Source organism: Eucalyptus grandis, chromosome 7 (genome assembly GCF_016545825.1).
Source record: "Eucalyptus grandis isolate ANBG69807.140 chromosome 7, ASM1654582v1, whole genome shotgun sequence".
In the NCBI taxonomy this organism is placed as follows: domain Eukaryota; kingdom Viridiplantae; phylum Streptophyta; class Magnoliopsida; order Myrtales; family Myrtaceae; genus Eucalyptus; species Eucalyptus grandis.
The window spans coordinates 74,590-93,648 of record NC_052618.1 but is presented as its reverse complement, the minus strand read 5'-3'; the positions used below and the strand labels follow the sequence as shown (position 1 = coordinate 93,648).

Here is a 19,059-nt window from a genome sequence, read left to right as displayed (position 1 = left end):
ACCGCTACTGCCCCTCCCCTCAACCCATTCGCCGAGTCCAGACAGATCAGCTGACGGATGCCATGACATAACCCGAGTCCTCTCGCACGTGTCGGCCTGATTGACCAGTCGACCGGTCGCTGTGTGGGGATCCCTCCTTCCCACGTGTCTGAATTTCTATATATAAAATTGGATCCCCGTCTTCTCGTGTCTCTCTAGAAAATATTGGGTGGGCCTCCAAGTCACCGTGTGCCCGCCCAATCAGGATTCGACACATGTCGACACGTGGAGCCGGGGCCTGCAACTCTGCACCATTCTCCCATTTGCACGCAAGCGTGCGTCCCTTCCCCTCCCATTCTCTTTCGAAATTTTTGTCTCTACATTTTTCTCCACAAAAGCTGCAACGCCATCTCTCTCGCCGGTGAGCTTCAAACTTGGCTGCCTCTCCCGTCGCCGTCAAGAGCCACTCGCTCCCAAGAACCCTGCCAATCGTGACTGGGTCCCGAACTCTGGCCATCTCCGTCTCGGCCTCTTCGGCGAGCGCGGACACCCAAAAGCCCACCGGTTGCCTCCGAACTCGGCCGCCTCGGCCATCGCCGCCAGGAGAAACTCACTCCGAAGAGCCTCGCCGGTCGTGGTTGGATCCCGAGCTCTGACCGTTTTCGCGGCCTCTTCGGCGATCGCATACACCAAAAGCCAACTAGTCACCTCCGAGCTCGGTCACCTTTGCCAGTCGCCTCCAAGCTTGGCTGCCTTTACCGTTGCCTTCGGGAGCCACTCGCTCCAAGAACCCTTCCGGTCATGGGTGGGTCCCGAACTCTAACCATCTTCGCCTCGGCCTCTTCGGTGAGCGCGAACACCCAAAAGCCCGCTGGTCGCCTCCGAGCTCGGCCGCCTCCGCCGTCGTCGCGAGGAGCCACTCGCTCCGAAGAGCCTCGCCGGTCGTGGTTGGGTCCCGAGCTTTGATCATTTCTGCCTCGGCCTCTTTGACGATCGCGTACGCTCAAAATCCAGCCGGTCCCCTTCGAGCTTGGCCACCTCTGCCGTTGCCGTCAAGAGCCACTCGCTCCCAAGAACCCCACCGGTGGTGGTTGGGTCCCGACCATCTCTGTAAGCAGGTTATCATAATTTAAATTTCCTTCTTATGGAAAGTTGATATCTTGACTCTTAATGTCATCGTGCAACAATTTGCATGGGAACAAACTGAATGGGACCATCCCCCTTCTTTGCAGAGGCTAGAGATATGGCAAAACTGTAAGTAACATTACTAGAACTCCTTTCGATCATGGTTTGTCACGTCACGGTGCTTCTTTCATTGCTAGAAGAGTCCATGGGGATTCTTTGGTGATGTAATCCTTTTCCGCCATTTTGATTGCTCCTGTGTAGGAATATTTCGTCAAACAATCTTAAGCTGTGAGTGTCGTAAACTAGAAAACAACGGTCACATGGAGATGGGAGGTATCATCTGATCTTGTGCTGACTTCAGTGTTTTCTCTTTGCAGGAATTTGAGCAGAAATCACTTGACAGGATTTATTCCTGCTGAGTTTGGCAATCTGAGAAGCATCATGGATATGTATAAAACCTATAATCTTAGTTGATATTGTAGCTCTGAGTGGTTCATGTCACCTTTTGTCGTGTTGTCATGTCGGTGTCGGCTGTGATTACTGATTATCACAATTGAGCTCCTCATACTTGGATGGCTTGTGATGTAACTTCTTGGTTAACTTTATTAGGTTTGGGTATTGTATTGTTTTCACACATGAAATGTGGATAATGTTATGCTTAACTTTACAGGAGGCTGGACCATAATAATTTATCTGGAGATGTGATTTCACTGATGAACTCCCCTAGTCTGACTATTCTGTAAGTTTGTTGTTGTCCCAATGTTGTCCCCAATGCTGCATAGATTATAATGGCACTATATTTTCTTTGATTTTGTAGAAATGTATCGTACAACAACTTGGTTGGGGAAATACCCATGAATGACAATTCCTCCCGCTTTTCACAAGACAGGCAAGCAAACTAGATATTAAGCTTCATGAATGAGTAATTCTGATCATATGCACTTGCGTGCCAGTTTTTTTTTTTTCAAATGTTCAATAATTGATGGTGCAGTTTTGTTGGGAATCCTAGACTCTGTGGCTATTGGCTAAATTCTCCTTGTGGCAATTCTCACTTGACTGAACGAGGTAAACATGAATCAAAGGCGTGTTTGTGGTAGCTGCTTTGCCAAATACGTGCCTTAACATAAAGAACAATATGTGCTTCAGATTTCAAGAAAAAGAGGAAATTTTGGTTTTTTACATCTTCTGTTCACCTAAATTTATTTTTCTGAGACCTTAAATATGAAGAATGACCAACCATCCCAGGTGGTGTTTTAGGGTTATAGGTTCATTTTAGCTTTCTGATGCATGTTTACATAATATCTGGTTGCATAGGTGATTTTGTGTATTTTTACTATTCATATTTGCAGTAACAATTTCTAAAGCTGCCATACTGGGAATTGCTCTTGGTGCACTTGTTATCCTTCTCATGATTCTGGTGGCAGCATGCCGACCTCAGAATTCTAACCCATTCGTTGATGGATCCTTTGGTAAACCAGGTACCATGCATCTCGAGCAACATACTTGCTTATTGTGTGAAAGAATGGGGATGTTTTCTTTAATGAACTTTAAAAGCTCATGCCTGTGAACTTTATCAGTTTTACTTTAGGGAATGTACTTCTACCATCAGCAGAATTACCTTGATATGTTTGCCTTGCCTCATGAATTGTGTCATTATTACGATAAACAAGCATGCATTATCACCAAAACGAGATTCTTGGTTGAGACAATGAGCTCTTTTTGAAAATCCTGTGCGATAGTTTTTGCCTGAAGTGAAATCATTGAGCCTGTAATCTTGCATTTAACTCCTATGTTGTTGCTTAATAGCTGTCTACTATTCACCACCAAAGCTGGTAATTCTACACATGAACATGGCCCGCCCTACATGTCTACGAGGATATCATGAGGATGACTGAGAATTTAAGTGAGAAGTATATAATTGGTTATGGGGCTTCAAGCACAGTATACAAATACGTTCTTAAAAATTGCAAGCCGGTCGCCATCAAGAGACTCTACTCTCAATATCCACAGTGCTTGGAGACAGTCTCAAGCTCTGTCTCAAACTCCTTCAAGGATACTCTCTGTCCCCTTCTGGCAACCTTCTTTTTAACGATTACATGGAAAATGGCAGCCTCTGGGATCTTCTCCATGGTGAGTGAAGTTTCTTTTAATGACTTGGATGTCCTGCTCAAGAGCCTCTTAGGTATCAGGTACAATGGATGCAGGCCTTCGCAGTCTATTAAAGCTCACCAAAAACGTGTCTTTGCAGCCGTCTGGCACCAATATCTTCCTCTTCTCATATCCATCTCTTCTGACTTGAATATTGGTATCCATAAGATCACCTCATGAGTTTGGAATGAAACAGCCGTCCATTCGTCATGCGGTCGTGAGGAATCTGGGTTCATGCTTGATGCATTACCTTGCCTCGTCATGTGACTGGTGAAATTTGAGTGACAGAAGGGGTATCCATTTAAATTTTGCAGTTCTTTGTAGCCTCTAAATGTTGTGGAAGTGTAATTGGGCAATAATCTCGTCAGTCATTCAATGAACATTGTCATGTAATCGTGGGGTTGGACCCTTCACACTTGATGAGGTGATTTTGGATGTAGATAAGATCATCACAAAAATTTGTTGCTAGAAAATAAGCATGAGTAACCGCTGACCTCTTTTGTGGGAAGCCTTAATTTTTTTCAATCCCCAGTCCTAAGTAGAACTTCCATTGGGAAAAAAAAAATACATCGAAAAGGCCATTAGATAACCCAAACATTATTTATATCCTAATCCGTGATAGCCCATAAAAAATTATAGCTGAACCTTGAATAACCCCCAATCTTACCCCAAGCTCTTAATAACTTCTTGACACCACATTATAAACTTTGCAATTATTGATTTGAAACCCTAACTTACAAACTCGAATTGCTTTGAAATCATCGATTTGAGCTAGTATAACAACGTTTCTTTTAAATTATAAAGTATGATTTGAAAGCCTAATTTACAAACTCAAAAAACTAAGATAACTTCGCGATTTGCTTGATTTCCTTAAATTCGCTCGAAATCCGTATTGAAACCCTAACCCTTGCCTTCCAATTTGCAGATACAATTTGGGGCTTAATTTTCTCTCTCATTATCCGAAAAGAATGAGCAAAAAACCCTATTATAATTAGTCGTTTGTTTGTTTCAACCAAAAACAAAAAAATGAGTCGTTTGTTTAGGGTCAATTCCTAGAAAACCTCAAACTTTAGGACAAAAACAAAATTTACGGCGGGATAAAAATTAGAGATGAGCATGGCTTCAGCTGGATCAAATTGGCCAAAGGTACTAGTCTAGTTCCAAGTTCCTGCAATTACCAATTCCAAAAAAATTGAAACTGGTATTGTGCATTTTGGTTGTTGGTTCCTATTTCCTAGGCAAGAACTGGGAATTCTATGAAAATATGAATCCACTAATATTATATAATTTTGCCAATCTTATCACTCGATCAACTTTTGCCTTTGGTTATACTTACAGTCGATTAAAAGATCTTACCTTCAAAAGAACCAACACGAGAATTTGCATTTTGTTATAAAGATGTTGCTAGATTTTGTAATTTCTTAACCCTTCTTAGTTGACCCGATAGTTGTGGCTAGTCATACATCTAGCCACTATACTCCAAACCCCCGAAATTTGACTGCAATATAGTCTCTAACAAGTCTAAATTCAAAAAGGATCTACTCAAAAATTGATTATGCTTGATAAATAGTTACCCAATATTACAATTATCACACAAGCTCCCTCGGAGTTTGATGAGAGAAGATATGGCATTAACTTTCATCATTCACTTCAAGTAGAAAGCTTCTTGTTGGATAAACTCCAATTCTTCGATCAACCGCAAACCGGTCCCTGGTCTATCTCATTAATCTTCCATTTGAAGAGTACCATTGATAAACGGATGATATTGGTCAAACATAAGTTCTTCTCCGGCTAACAAGATGCTCGTGCTATCCATGGCAGTCACTCCTGCTGCATCCTCACTGGAGAGATCAAGCTCCATTCCAACTCATTTATACATCTCTCTCGTCTCATCTTATCCTCTTTGCTCTCAACCATTCCTTCTACTCATAATACTTTCTTCTCTTATCCTCTTTGCTCTGAACCATTCTTTCTACTCATAATACTTTCTTCTTCTTATCCCAAGTATTCAACATTAAGGTTATCAAAATTGAGCCATTTGAATTGGCAATGTTGCAATCATGTTATGAAACTTGTGGTGAGGGAGTAATACTGATTTTATTTTATTTTTACCCGTAAGTTGCTTCAATAATCGTGGAAACTAGGTTTTGTAATGCTTTCATATTGAAATAATTGTAATACTCCTCTTTCACAACATTCACAGGAAGCCTATGAAATTCATCAGCTAGTTGATAAGTTGACTGCCTCTTATCATTTTAGTGGGCCATTATTTGATTGGATTCTTCTTTTACATTCATCTTTGGCACCAAATGACCAAAATAGAGCTTTTCCACGGCCTCCTGCAAATATATGGACTCCTGCAAATATACACAAGGCGTGCTTCTGTTATAATTTCCCCAGTTCCCAAGTTTAAACACTCTCCAGACCGGTGCACCTTGATTCGAGCAGAAAATCACTTTTCTTGTTTTTTGAATGGGCGATACACTTGATAATGGCTTGTGCAATAACATATATAAATGGCTTGATCAAGAAAATTTATTACGGACCATTATCCAATCAGCTTGGTAGTACAATAGGCCACACTGATCGTGAAATACCCTTCAAAAGCAACCTACTTACCGACTTAACCGGGAGGCAAATTATTGAGCTTTGCACTCGGTGCGCCAAGGCTGACCAAGGCTATGCTGCTCACCACCATGACCTCCAGCCACCTCGGGGCGATCCTTAATAAATGCAGCTCCTAGAAGCGGCACTAGGGACCCCATGGCAGAGGACAGCGCGGATGTCCCTACCACTTGCCATGGCCTTGGAAGGTTCTCTATTGCAGTCCTCTCCTTAGCTCGTGTGGCTCCCTTCTTGTCCTCCCTTTGGATTTTGGCCACCTTAGCATCGTATGGGGAGTAGACCGATATGAGCTTGGTGGTGGCCCTTGAGTAGGCCCCGGAGATTAGCCCCGCTGCCCCGATTATGATCATCGTCTCGCATCCCTTTTCAATGATGCTGATGCACACCAGGAAGGACATCATGGTCACTACACTCTCGATTGCAGTGAGTAGGGCAGCGCCAAGCCTCTGAGCTGGCTTTGATGGCTAGACAAGCTCAGTTTCGGGATCTGGTGGTTCAGTAGAGGGTGTCGCCATGCAAGTGGGGAGACGAGAGGCTATGCGTAGAGAGGAACATGAGAGGGTGTGTGCAGAGAGGACACGCTCCCTAAAAGATGTCATTAATAGAAAACGCCCATCTATTTCTCGTTGAACTGTCGTGTTCCGGTAACAAAAACTAGTTTGGAATAAAGCGTTCGGAACATCCACTAGCTATTTTTATTAAACAATGGAAGTTTGGAACACAACAGGAGGATAGAAACTATTGGAACAGAATAGCTCGATGAACACCCACTAACTATTTTTATTAAACAATGGGAGTTTGAAATAGAACAGCAGAACATAAACTAGTTTGGAAAAGAACTGTTCTGGAACATTACTGTTGGAGGGGCTGGTATCACTAGTTCAGGTATTGCCTTTGTTTTGTGGATCTGAAATGGAAGACTCCCATGGTATTTTCTGAAGATACTGATTACCGCAGTGCAATTTAACCTAACCTTTACTTTTCTAGCATTACTTGTTCTTCAATTCAAGTTAGAGCTGTCCATTTCTTGGCTGTGATGTGTATACTCTTATAGTTTGTAACTATACGAGCTCCTAGTTTCTTCAGATAATCAACTTAGTAATAGATACTTATGCACTTAATGCATTGTTTGCGCTTATTTGCAAAATGTATAGTGACACCGCACCTTCTAAAAAACGAGAAAGTTTGAACTGCTATTTCGGCCTTCCCATTTAGGTGTATCTTCCTTTCTGTTTAGACAGAGGAATTTATGCACATGACATGTCAGAGAAAATTGTTTGACGGTGACACTGGAAAGCAAACAAGGTGGATAGATGTTTAGCACTTTCTATAGTTTAACTTAGGCTCATTTCTATTTATGACACTGGAATCCCCAGCTTGCTTTCCTTAGCAAAAAGACGGTTGATTGAAATAAGGGATACAGCCACATTTGGACTGGAACCCCCAGATGGAGACATATTTTGGAAGTCCAAGCTTTTAAATATCTCAACCAAATAATCTATCTTTGACTCTGTTTTACTAACTGTTGTTTATGATGGAATCGGCTACATGCTTCCATTGCTAACTGAAAACAAGTGAATTTTCTGCAACTTGATTAAGACAATGCCTAGTTGCCATGCTTTGGGACCAATGGAAGGTTGTGAACAAGACCTTTAATGACCTTTTCGAGAAAACAAGACCTGTAATTACTTGAAGTATCAAAAAGCCTCTCAGAAATAGAAATGATCCTAAGTTAAACTATAGAAAGTGCGAAACGTCTATCCACCTTATTTGCTTTCTAGTGTCACCGTCAATTTTCTCTGACATGTCACGTGCATAAATTCCTCTGTCTAAACAGAAAGGAAGATACACCTAAATGGGAAGCCAAAATAGCAGTTCAAACTTTCTCGTTTTTTAGAAGGTGCGGTGTCACTGTACATTTTGCAAATAAGTGCAACCAATGCATTAAGTGCATAAGTATCTATTGCTAAGTTGATTGCCTGAAGAAACTAGGAGCTCGTACAGTTACAAACTACAAGAGTATACACATCACGGCCAAGAATTGGAGAGCTCTAACTTGAATTGAAGAACAAGTAATGCTAGAAAAGTAAAGGTTAGGTTAAAATACACTGACGGTAATCAGTAACTTTAGAAAATATCACGGGAGTCTTCCATTTTAGATCCACAAAACAAAGGCAATACATGAACCAGTGATACTAGCCCCTCCAGCAGTAATGTTCCAAAACAGTTCTTTTCCAAACTAGATTCTATTCTGCTGTTCTATTTCAAACTCCCATTGTTTAATAAAAATAGCTAGTGGATGTTCCGGAGTAGTTATGTTCCAATAGTTTCTGTCCTCTGTTGTGTTCCAAACTTCCATTAATTAATAAAAATAGCTAGTGGATGTTCAGAACAGTTTTATTCCAAACTAGTTTCGTTCGGGAACACAACAGTTCAACAGAAATAGATGGGCATTTTCTATTAATGACATCTCTTAGGGAGCGTGTCCTCTTTGCACACACCCTCATGTTCCTCTCTGCGCACAGCCTCTCGTCTCACCACTTCCATGGCGACACCCTCTACCGAACCACAAGATCTTGAAACCGAGCCTTGTCTAGCCATCAAAGCCAGCTCGGAGGCTTGGCGTTGCCCGCTCACCGCAATCGAGAGTGTAGTGGCCATGATGTCCTTCTTGGTGTGCATCGCATCATTGAAAAGGGAAGCGAGACGATGATCATAGTCGGGGCAACGGGGCTAATCTCCGGGGCCTACTCAAGGGCCACCGTCGAGCTCGTATCGGTCTACTCCCGATACGATGTTGAGGTGGCCAAAATCCAAAGGGAGGACAGGAAGGAGCCACACGAGCCGAGGAGAGGAGCGCAACAGTGAAGAGAACCTTGCAAGGCCATGGCGAGCGGCGGGACATTTGCGTTGTCTCTCGCCATGGGTCCCCAGTGCCGCTTCTAAGAGCTGCATTTATTAAGGATCGCCAGCCGAGGCGGCCGGAGGTCATGGTGGTGAGCAACATAGCCTTGGTCAGCCTTGGCGCACCGAGTGCAAAACTCAATAATTTGCCTCCGGTCAAGTCGTAAGTAGGGTGCAGCTCGGAGGGTATTTCGTGATCGGTGTGGCCTTCGGTGAAGTACGTAAGTAGGGTGTTGCTCGGAGGGTATTTTGCAATTGGTGTGGCCTATTGTAGTACCAAGCTGATTGGATAATGGTCCATAATAAATTTTCTTGAACAATCCATTTATATCTCGTTATTGCACAAGCCATCATTATCAAGTGTATCGCCCATTCAAAAAACAAGAAAAGTGATTTTCTACAGAATCAAGGTGCACCGGTCCGAAGAGTGTTTAAACTTGGGAACTGGGAAATTATAACGAAGCACGCCTTGTGTATATTTGCGGGAGGCCGTGGAAAAGCTTTCTTTTGGTCATTTGGTGCCAAAGATGAATGTAAAAGAAGAATTCAATCAGATTATGGCCCACTCAAATGATAAGAGGCAGTCAACTTATCAACGAGCCGATGAATTTCATAGGCTCGCTGTGAATGTTGTGAAAGAGGAGTATTACAATTATTTCAGTATGAAAGCGTCACAAAACCTAGTTTCCACAATTATTGAAGCTACGGGTAAAAATAAAATAAAATCAGTATTACTCCTCACCACAAGTTTCATAACATGATTGCAACACTCGCCAATTCAAAGGGCTCAATTTTGATAACCTTGATGTTGAATACTGGGATAAGAGGAAGGAAGTATTATGAGTAGAAGGAATGGTTCAGAGCAAAGAGGATAAGAGGAGACGAGAGAGTTGTGTAAATGAGTTGGAATGGAGCTTGATCTCTCCAGTGAGGATGCAACAGGAGTGACTGCCATGGATAGCACAAGCATCTTGTTAGCTGGAGATTGCCACAGAATACATCTACAGATGAAGTGAATCAGGCTTAAGCAATCAATGTCAGAACAGAGGTAAGGGGAGGATGACAATCAAAGTGGATATTTGTTAAACCAGCTAGCTCTTTGAAAAATCCTGATACCAACTATAAAATATAAGGTCTTCGTATCAGATTCTAAGATCATGCAAGATTAAAACGAAAGGATTAGTGCGCGCCCCAAAACTAAACGTAGATCTCACAAACGAAATTGACACTTCTCTATAAAGCTATTCAAGGTAGATGGCTTTACAGTTTCTCTAAGTAGAGAAATTCTCTCTGACTAAGCCTGACTAGCGCCGAATACAGCTCTGTTCCTTGTTATTGGTGCAAAAACCAATGGCATACCAGGAGGAGTGGAGACATATCAGGAGGGGATGGCATTCTTTTAGATGGTGGATCAAATCCCAAATTGGTGAATGGATGTGAAGTTCACTTCCTGCCCGATGTTTGCTGCACCATCTCTCCTCTTAGACCTAGGTTTCCTTCTCTCTTCTCCATCACTAATGATCAGAACATTGTGACGATTTCTGACATTTAGCATATCGATTCTGGATCTATCACTTGCTCTCGGCCTTTACAATATCAATATTCATAGTTCGAGATGAGACAGGCTTCTTCGGTGTCTTCTTCATAGCAAATACTTCTAGGTTAAAGCAGCACACCAACATTTTCATTGCTGAAGAAATAAACTCACAAGGGAGCAAACATATCTAGTTTTTTTGTTTCTTTGTTACAATGTTCATTTAGATTTGAGATACGGAAGGCAGAAGAAATGAACAAAAGCAAATCTAGCACCAAATCACTCAATGAAGCTTCAGGAGTGGTTCATACTACAGAAGGATTAAGGTGGTTTTCTTTCTTTGTTTTTGGGTTCCTTGAACTAGGCTGGCATTGGGAGGGAAGATCAAAATTGAACTCGAGATTCTCTGCAACTCGGCACAGGTGGAGCACTTGAGTTGAGTCCGGAATTGTTGTTCCATTGATTTGCTATTCACACACCCAAGGATCAGTCAAGCTACTTCATTTAGATAGAGCAAATTCATGAAAAGGCCAGAAGGAGAAAATTCATATAGTGAAACTCAAAGCGTCAACAATTATTCAATCTCAGGGCACTCAAACATCAGATCTGAATCTATCAAGAGTTTTGAGCAACCTTTTCAATTACATTCATGTTTACGCTGGGAATGATCTTCATCTCAGGACTGCAGGTTTGTCTGTTCCTATTGAGCTACATCATGAAACAATATACGCGATAGGTGAAATGCAAATTCATTTCACTCGATAAGGAATTTTGCAGCATTTACATGGCACCAAAAACAAACCACAATCCAGCATCACCTTTTCCCAGATACCCACCAAATTTTTTTCACTGCATAGTTCTCTGAATCTTTCTTTTCTTTTGTAGTCTCGAAACTTCGAAGTGACCAGTTCGTTCTCTGGCACATCATCTGAGAGTAGCCCTCCAAGCTCTAGACCAGCCGCCTATCTTTCTTTCCTGAGTCACACTCTTGTACAAGACGACGAGGCCCAGTCTTTTCCCAGGCCCGAGCCCTTTTCTTTTCCTAATCTTTTTCCTAGGAGTTTCAATGGAACTCTTTCAGATGGGCCCTTTCTAACAGAATCTCGGTTCCTCGAGGAAATCAAGATTCACAGATCGGAGGAAAGTAAAGAACTGGGAAAAACAGACATGCGTCTTGCTAAATGGAGCTGAACCTTGGGCTTGCGAGCTGGAAGAAGAACCCGGAACTTCGTCCAGGACCGCGGGCACTCAAACGCCATGCTGTCCCGTCCTGATATGTCTCTGAAACGGAGTTGAACCTTGGCCTTGCGAGCTGGAAGAAGGACCGGGAACTTCTGTTGGGAAAAATATGGTTTCAAATTGGGTAAAACAATGAAGTCGGATCAACTAATTAAGTCGGACTTTGAAGCGTGATATCACTTTCTTTAAGGATTTATTTGCCCCACAAAGTTGCTAATGGTCAACGGCAAATTTCCTTCAAGATACAACAAAGTCTCGAATGAGAATACTAGATAACAATTCTAGTATTTCTCCAGGGTTTCTCATGGGAAATAATTGGAAACAATGGCTATTGTTTCTTTCGAAAGAAAAACGAAAAAATGAAAGAAGATGTGTGTTTGATTTCAAAACAAACGTACTTATATATGTCTTTCGAATAGAGGTAACTCTTCAAAAAGTTGCAAAAAAGAATAAAGGCAACATTTCATGAAAGGTTGCAAAATGAACAGCAGTACGTCTCAAAGATTACGTTGAAAAGACAAAAAAAAAATTATCGTCGGTTAATACCAAATCTCGTCCATCTGCGCACTCACATCTTTTCGATGTGGGACAAGGTACCTCTTCATTTGTTTAATAAACAAATTACCAACAATCCCCACTTTTTTTATAAAACAAAAACAAGAAATAAAACGTTAGAAATATACAGCCAAAATTTTCTTGAGATTAATATACATACATAAAGGTCTCTTTCGAATTAAACATTTACTTAGTGCAAGCATCTCAAAGCTCTATCAAAGTAACAAGTAGCTCGGCTTTAAACTTGTACTTTTATATAATAGAACCGGACATACCACACATATATTAACCTCTTGTTTTAGTGAGAAGTTCTATATTACTCCACACTATTATGGCCTTGTGCTTGATTCTGTTTCATGAGCTCTCTAGAAAGCAATCCTAACTTTCGTAAGAAGCGGCACCACTTCTAAGCTCATATAGGTGAAGTATCTATTATGTGTTTCTGTTACTATCAACACATTATAAGTTTGTACCATACTTCATTAAGAATTCAATCCAACCTACAAAACGTAACAAATGATATCGATTTCTCATATCAGGGCTACGGTATCAAACAATTACATTCCGCAACTTGTTTTTACCCATTAAACCTTATAACTAGTGATATTTTAGAAAAAATGTCGGGTTACTATTACTGGTGATTTTAATTAAAGGGTTTCAACCCGGGTTACTAGATTATTACTTGACCTCATATAGATAATTATTATGGTACCATCTTTAATTAATTGTCTCACATATTCATATCTTAGACTAATATGTCTAAACTTATCATTATAGGTGCTACTATAGGCTCTTACAAAAGTAGCCTAACTATCACAGTTGATAGAAATAAGAAGTATATGAGTAGGCCATAATTTGATATCCAATAACAAATTCCTAATCTATCAACCTCTTTCCCACTTGCTATTAAGCAATGATTTTCTTTCCCTGGCCACCAGACAACCTGGCCCCGGTAGGGACAGACATGCATAGAACTGGAGGATATTTTTCACCTAACACGCCAGTTCAGGTCATGTTCTTTCATAATTGAGTGAATTATGCACATTTGTTTCTTGGATGAGCAAGAAACAACACTTTCACATAATGTGACAATTAATCCATTAGTGGATTATTTATCTCTCACACTTGTAATCCAACTAGCATCGGTATATCTTTCTAATATAGCCGGATTATTATAGAACAATAAGATAACCCTCCAATGTTCTATATTGGATTACTAGTATTTACTCAACTTACATATACAAAAAGTAATATCAGGTCTAGTATAACATATCGCATACATTAAAGACCCAAAGCACTCACAATAAAAACTCTCCACCAGGAATCAAATGGAGTACTTACATATTTGAAAACAAGATGTTTAAATTTATACAACATCTTATCCATGTAATCACTTTGGCTCAAAGAATAACCCCCACTATTTTTAATTTTAATACTTAAGATAGTATCTGTTTCATCCAAATTTTTCATTTTGAAATTGAAAGTCAGATACTTCCTAATCTCAATGATTCTAGTCATATTAGTTCCAAAGTCCCCTTCGGACATAACCCCACTTCAAGAATATTTCAAAAGAATATTTCAAAAGGTAATTAATCGAAATTATGCATCATCAAATTTTCATCCTCGATAAAATACATACATCAAACTAGTAAATCAATGCAATCCTATTCTCTTGGCTCATTTATGCTATTCCATATAATCAAATCTATGAGGGGCAAGGACAACAAATAAAACACATTAGAACCAACCAAGGGACACCTGAAAACCCATTCAATATCTCTATATCGCCTCCATAAATAGAGCACTACATATTAGCCCATGCATGTAATGACATTCTCTAACAATCCAATAAATGAGAGCAAATCGAGTATGGAGGTATCAAAAGCACATAAACTAGGATTGAAAGGGAAAAAACAATTCTTGGAACGGAATCAACAACATTGTATAAGCCGAAACCTTTCGAAATATACAATAAGATCCATACCTTGCGCTTGATCTTGTGGTTCGGAGTCTCAGCTTCCTCAACGTCGGGCACAAAGGTCGTGGACTGCTTGGGCAATATCAGGGCTATGCTACATAATGTTGACAAGAATCATGCACGCCAGCATCAAGACCGACGGCATCAGACATAAACTCAATAGACCTGGGTCCCTAACAGTGGTATACACAGCATAGCCCTTCTCAAGCAAAAGCTTGATCAGAAAAAAAGCCACGAAACCAGTCCCTCCAATAACACCCTTTTGTTCCCTCCAATCTCTTTTTTTTTTCATCTAACCTCGTTTTTTCATGATAAAAAATTTCTGAAAGCTCTTATGTCATCCTTCTCAGGACCCACTGTCAGTACGCTTTGGTCAAATGCAACTGGAGCGTCTCTTCGCAACAAAGAAGGCATCACAACATTTCAAGAAGTACATATAGCATAGTTTTCTTCTTCTGCACTCACAAATAAATTACTTAAAGCTGCCCAAAAGTTGGGCACTGACTAAGAATGAAAACGACCTATTAACCTTCACCATGTTACGAACAGAAGCATTAGCACAAAGGTGGGTTGCTGCTAAGCTTTCGGCAACCATAAGATATGTGATTGACGAGGGTAGTAGACACGATTACCATCGGCTAAGCTGGATCCATCCACTCATTGATTCTCATCATGGCTATTGAGACCCTCAAATTTTCGCTACCCATGGCAAGTGGACTTTTACGCTTCTCGAATTCCAATTTACGCTACCCTCAAAGAAGGACATTATCAATCATTAACTGAAATCCTCCATCCACTTATTGATAGATTGGCAACTGGATTGATGGCTAAAACTTCTGTTACCGTCGTCGTTCGCTTCAGGCTCTCGGCCATGAAGCAGAGCAGAACAGAGCACGTAGCCCGACGACTTGGGCCTCTGCAGGACGACACTCCTGTAGTTGCCCCCTTCAGCCCGAAAACCGAGGCAGAAACGGAAGCGTCGCCGACCGGAGTCGCCACCCTCTCTCTAAGTCTCAGTCGAAGTTTCAGCCTCTCTCTGTTTTCTACGTAAGAACAACCGGTCGCCATAGCTTCACGAAACGAACCGACGCCGCTTCCGCCACCCTGTGAAACCGACAAACCGCCACCCGAATCGGCACCCACGCCGGCCAAACCGTCGTCCGCAAAGTCCGCGTCCGCGTCCTTCCCCGCAACGACGCAAATGACCGAATCCGTGCAATCGCCTCTCGCCTCATCCCCCATGCCGCTACCGGGACCGCCCAGGTGTACCTCGCCTAGCGTCATACGCGGAGGCCTCGCCGCGTCACCGATACCGCACCGCCCCCGCCCCCGCGCCGCGCGGCCGGAGACCGGACGTTCCAGATCGCGGGTCGCCGGCGATCTGGAACGCGAGCTTAAGCGTCTCGACCGACCAGAGTAAACGGAGAGCCAAAGGGGGGAAAACTGGCGGTCAATAGCGGCACGGCTATGTTCCTCTCTAACTCCAAAATGCGCCCGGAATCTTCAATGGCCATCAAACGAGAGGGAGAAGTAAGTCGTGCGTGCGCGTCTGCAAACCCTAGACCGCGAGGGTAAATTTTTTTCGTCCTTGCTTCATCCTTGCTACCCTTTTTTTTTCCTCTCTTACTTTTGTTGACATCTGATGTTTACTCGATTAAAAAGAAGAAGAGAAAAACCCCTATTAATTTGCAATTAATCGTCGCCGTTCATCAATAATGCATCATGACCGTTGAAATAGGCATGTGCTCAATTAGGAGAACTCTTAAACTAGGAATATCAAATCCTAGCCCTTAGTTCAATTCAAGGGCTGAGATCTGATCTGACCTGAAAATATATAAAGAGAAAAAAAGAAAAGGGGGATTCGACTAATCCGTTTTCACTCTATGGACAACCTTTTCTCTCCCTCTCTCCCGCGCTCGCTCAAAAACACACACACTCACTCTCTCGGGCTCTCTCGGATTCTCTCTCGGATTCGCTCGATTGCGGGGACATCAGGAAAAATGGTGGCGGTTACAGCAAGGGCAACGACACTAACGTCTCTCTCTTCGCCGGATCGGAGGCGTTCTCTTGAAGATTTCTTGGATTTCCGACGGAAATGAGAGAACCGGTTTCTCCCTCTCGATCACTCTCTCGACGGGGTCTCGAATCTCTGACGAAAACCAGAGAACCGGTCTCTCCCTCTCAATCGCTCTCAATTCCAGTGTTTCTGAGAGTTTTTTGACGGATTTCTCTCTCGGTTTAAGAATGATTGGTGACATCGGCGACGACGCTTGCGCTTAACTGATCTTCTCTCTGGATCGGGCTCACTGGATCGGTGAAGGTTTTCCTCCATTGGCGAGCGATTGGAGATCAAGCGTCGGCGGTTGGAGATCGTGAGGATCTGATTCTTTCTCAGAGATTGGACTCTTGTTTACTCGATCGGTGGTTCTCTCTCTGGATTGGGCTCGCTGGATCAGGTTCTCTCTCTATTCCTCTCTCTTGTTTGCTTTGTCTCGAGCACGATCTATCACTCTCTCTCTTGGATTGCTCTCTGTGGCTCGATTGCTTTGTCTCGTGCACGATCCGTCGCGTTGTTTTTCTCTCGGCTCTGTTTTTGGTTCGATTAGGTAACATCTTTACTATTGGCCTATTCGTATAACCTATACCAACATTTAGAAGAATCATCAGAAACCAGTTGACGGAGCAGTTCTCTAGGCTGTCTTATATATATGCTCTCTTGAACTGTTTGCTTTGCACATGGTATAGCACGCTGCTAATATCGAGTAATAACATGATGGTGACGATGAACTCCACGGATGCATCTTTTTTCGGTTGGAATATATAGTTCTCTATGTGATATATGCAGATAAACAGAAAAGATGGAATTGCTCTGGGTTGTTCTTAGCATTTTTGTAATTGTAATAGTTACAAGCTTACTTGTATCAGATGCTGACCTGCGGAGGGACATTGTTGGGATTATAAGTATTATCTCCACCATATTTCTTTCAAATTTGATGATGCATTGAATCAAAATTTTGTTTTCTAGTTGTTACATTCGGCATGATTGGATATTAGAACTTAGATGGGCAGAGATATATCGTTAGCCACAGCAATAAAGAAATTTAAATGTCTTGAAACAGGAAGCATGTCATCTTGCTTGTTCACTTCATTCAATGGTCATTTTCAGGCTCCATAGGACTGATAGATGTATCCTTGAATTTGAGTGCAAACCATAGCATACATAAGGCTATCAATTACATTAGAGTATAGAACATATGACATATATTCTATTTCCTCATCTGTACGTGGACACAAACTAGTTGATAATCTAAAATAAGCAGTAAGAGGAGTACTTATTGGTTTGGTATCTTTCATACCAAAACGATCTAATACATTTTCAATGTAGCTATGTTAAGTTGTAAAACTACAACCATTAGGCGGCTCAATTTTATGATCCGATTTGAAAACTACAACAAAATTAAAATTGAGAAGAATAAAAGAATATGTAGATTTGTATGGAAAATCCTTACGAGAAAAACCATGGGGAGAAAAGAAGCAAAATTCATTATGAAAATTCAAGGATTACAAAAAGTGACTCAAGAAAACCTTCTGTCGTTCTACCCTTTTTTTATTCAATCTATTGATTTGAGAAAAACAATATTTATATTGTTCCATTATTGGGCTACAGACCCTTTGCCATCAATATTAAAACTCTATATTTTTCTCAAATTGAGTCGTCAAAAATTTCAAGCGTATGAGAACTCAATTCGGGTCAAATACCCGAAACAGAATTCAAGACAAATCAACGCACATGCAGCAGAAACATCTCATCTCGTGCTTTGCTTTTCTCAATTGAGTTGTGCAATTGCTACCTTCATTGCAAATTAATCCACAAAATCCCGATTTACCAAGCCACATGTCAAGCCGCAAGTGAGCGCTGTTTTACTATTAAAAGGCGATCCTACGCATGCTTCGCTTGACAAAACTAAATACACAAACTGGGTCTCAACAAGTCCCGCATTTCCCTTTCAAAGCGTCAAGCTAGAAGAAATCGTGTTACCTTGTGTCGCTGGAGCGCACGACCTTTTCCCGGTCGATGTGCGGTCAAACCTAATGGCCCGAACCGCTCGTTTCTAAAGCAACACCATTATAAGTAACCCCAAGAAATGGTCGTTCCATGTTTAGCTTTTGATATAACGCATCTAAATTGAATCTTACAGAAGATAAAAATCCCAAAATTGAGAAGAGGAAAATCAACCCAAGGACCGCGTGGCGATTGCAATAACAGCAAGGCTTGACGGTTTTTGCCTTTTGCCTTTTGCCTTTTGCCTTTTGTTGACTTTTGAGATTTGATTGGTTTTTTAGAACGAGTGATTTGATACTTGCATAACCCCAAAAATGCTCTGTTTTTTTTTTGGTCATCACCAAAAATCCTTAATATATTAGATATTTTCATGTGCAACCGTGGTCAATCATAGTCCGAGTCTCACCACCTTCCAGCGTCGTTTGACCTTCGTAGTAAAGCCGCCGAAAGTTATCAAACCATCCCCATTAAATTCGCCGGAGAAAACTAGAATATCCACCTCTTTCGACTTCTTTGCTGTCTAGTGGGTAGGTCATAGAGCCATTTGTGTTTTGATGATCTTTTAACCTATGCTCATATGGCCAATTTGAACGAGATCATTGGCTAAAAACTAATACATTTTAATCATCACAACAATCGATCCATGATAGTAAGGCTGTGCATGACAACGCTTTTGTTTCGGGGAAGAATTTTTTTTTTCTTCTTCAGAAATAGTTCTTTTCTATTTTTGTTCCGGGGAACAGTTTCTGAGTAAAAGAACCCGTTTGGTAATTACAAAAGATTTTTACTCTTGGAATAAAAAAAGAATAGAAATACGTTTGGTAACGCAACAATTTCTTTTTTGTATTTATTATTTTTTTTATTATTACTCATGAATCGTCGCTGCCGCTGCACGATCGCCGGCCGCTG

General features: G+C 41.4%; 3 protein-coding genes across 6 annotated transcripts; 1 reads left to right on the top strand and 2 right to left on the bottom strand.

Moving 5' to 3' along the window:
• The first annotated feature begins 399 nt into the window (after positions 1-399).
• LOC104452405 (LRR receptor-like serine/threonine-protein kinase ERECTA) lies at positions 400-3,777 on the top strand. Of its 3 annotated transcripts, none has more exons than XM_010066863.3 (7): positions 400-1,233; positions 1,482-1,553; positions 1,775-1,843; positions 1,922-1,993; positions 2,114-2,169; positions 2,454-2,582; positions 2,911-3,777. In XM_010066863.3, exons 1-7 carry the CDS (start codon positions 1,187-1,189, stop codon positions 2,997-2,999), a joined length of 534 nt encoding a protein of 177 aa, XP_010065165.2. In that variant the 5' UTR covers positions 400-1,186; the 3' UTR covers positions 3,000-3,777. The 3 variants fall into 3 exon arrangements, 2 of the variants coding, with proteins under 2 accessions (XP_010065165.2, XP_010065164.2); XM_010066862.3 differs by having other exon boundaries at positions 2,096-2,169; XR_005553013.1 differs by having other exon boundaries at positions 400-1,392; positions 1,482-1,843; positions 1,922-2,169; positions 2,454-3,777.
• A 2,114-nt stretch (positions 3,778-5,891) lies between these two features.
• Positions 5,892-6,278, bottom strand: LOC120295642 (vacuolar iron transporter homolog 1-like). The gene has a single exon (XM_039316930.1). It carries the CDS (start codon positions 6,276-6,278, stop codon positions 5,892-5,894), a length of 387 nt encoding a protein of 128 aa, XP_039172864.1.
• A 3,308-nt stretch (positions 6,279-9,586) lies between these two features.
• On the bottom strand, positions 9,587-15,658 carry LOC120295696. 2 transcript variants are annotated; one of them, XM_039317051.1, is made up of 3 exons: positions 14,931-15,658; positions 14,094-14,833; positions 9,587-9,782 (listed from the first exon to the last, which is right to left on the bottom strand). In XM_039317051.1, exons 1-2 carry the CDS (start codon positions 15,369-15,371, stop codon positions 14,726-14,728), a joined length of 549 nt encoding a protein of 182 aa, XP_039172985.1. In that variant the 5' UTR covers positions 15,372-15,658; the 3' UTR covers positions 9,587-9,782; positions 14,094-14,725. The 2 variants fall into 2 exon arrangements, with proteins under 2 accessions (XP_039172985.1, XP_039172986.1); XM_039317052.1 differs by lacking the exon at positions 9,587-9,782 and adding an exon at positions 10,719-11,627.
• Between the last annotated feature and the right edge of the window lie 3,401 nt (positions 15,659-19,059).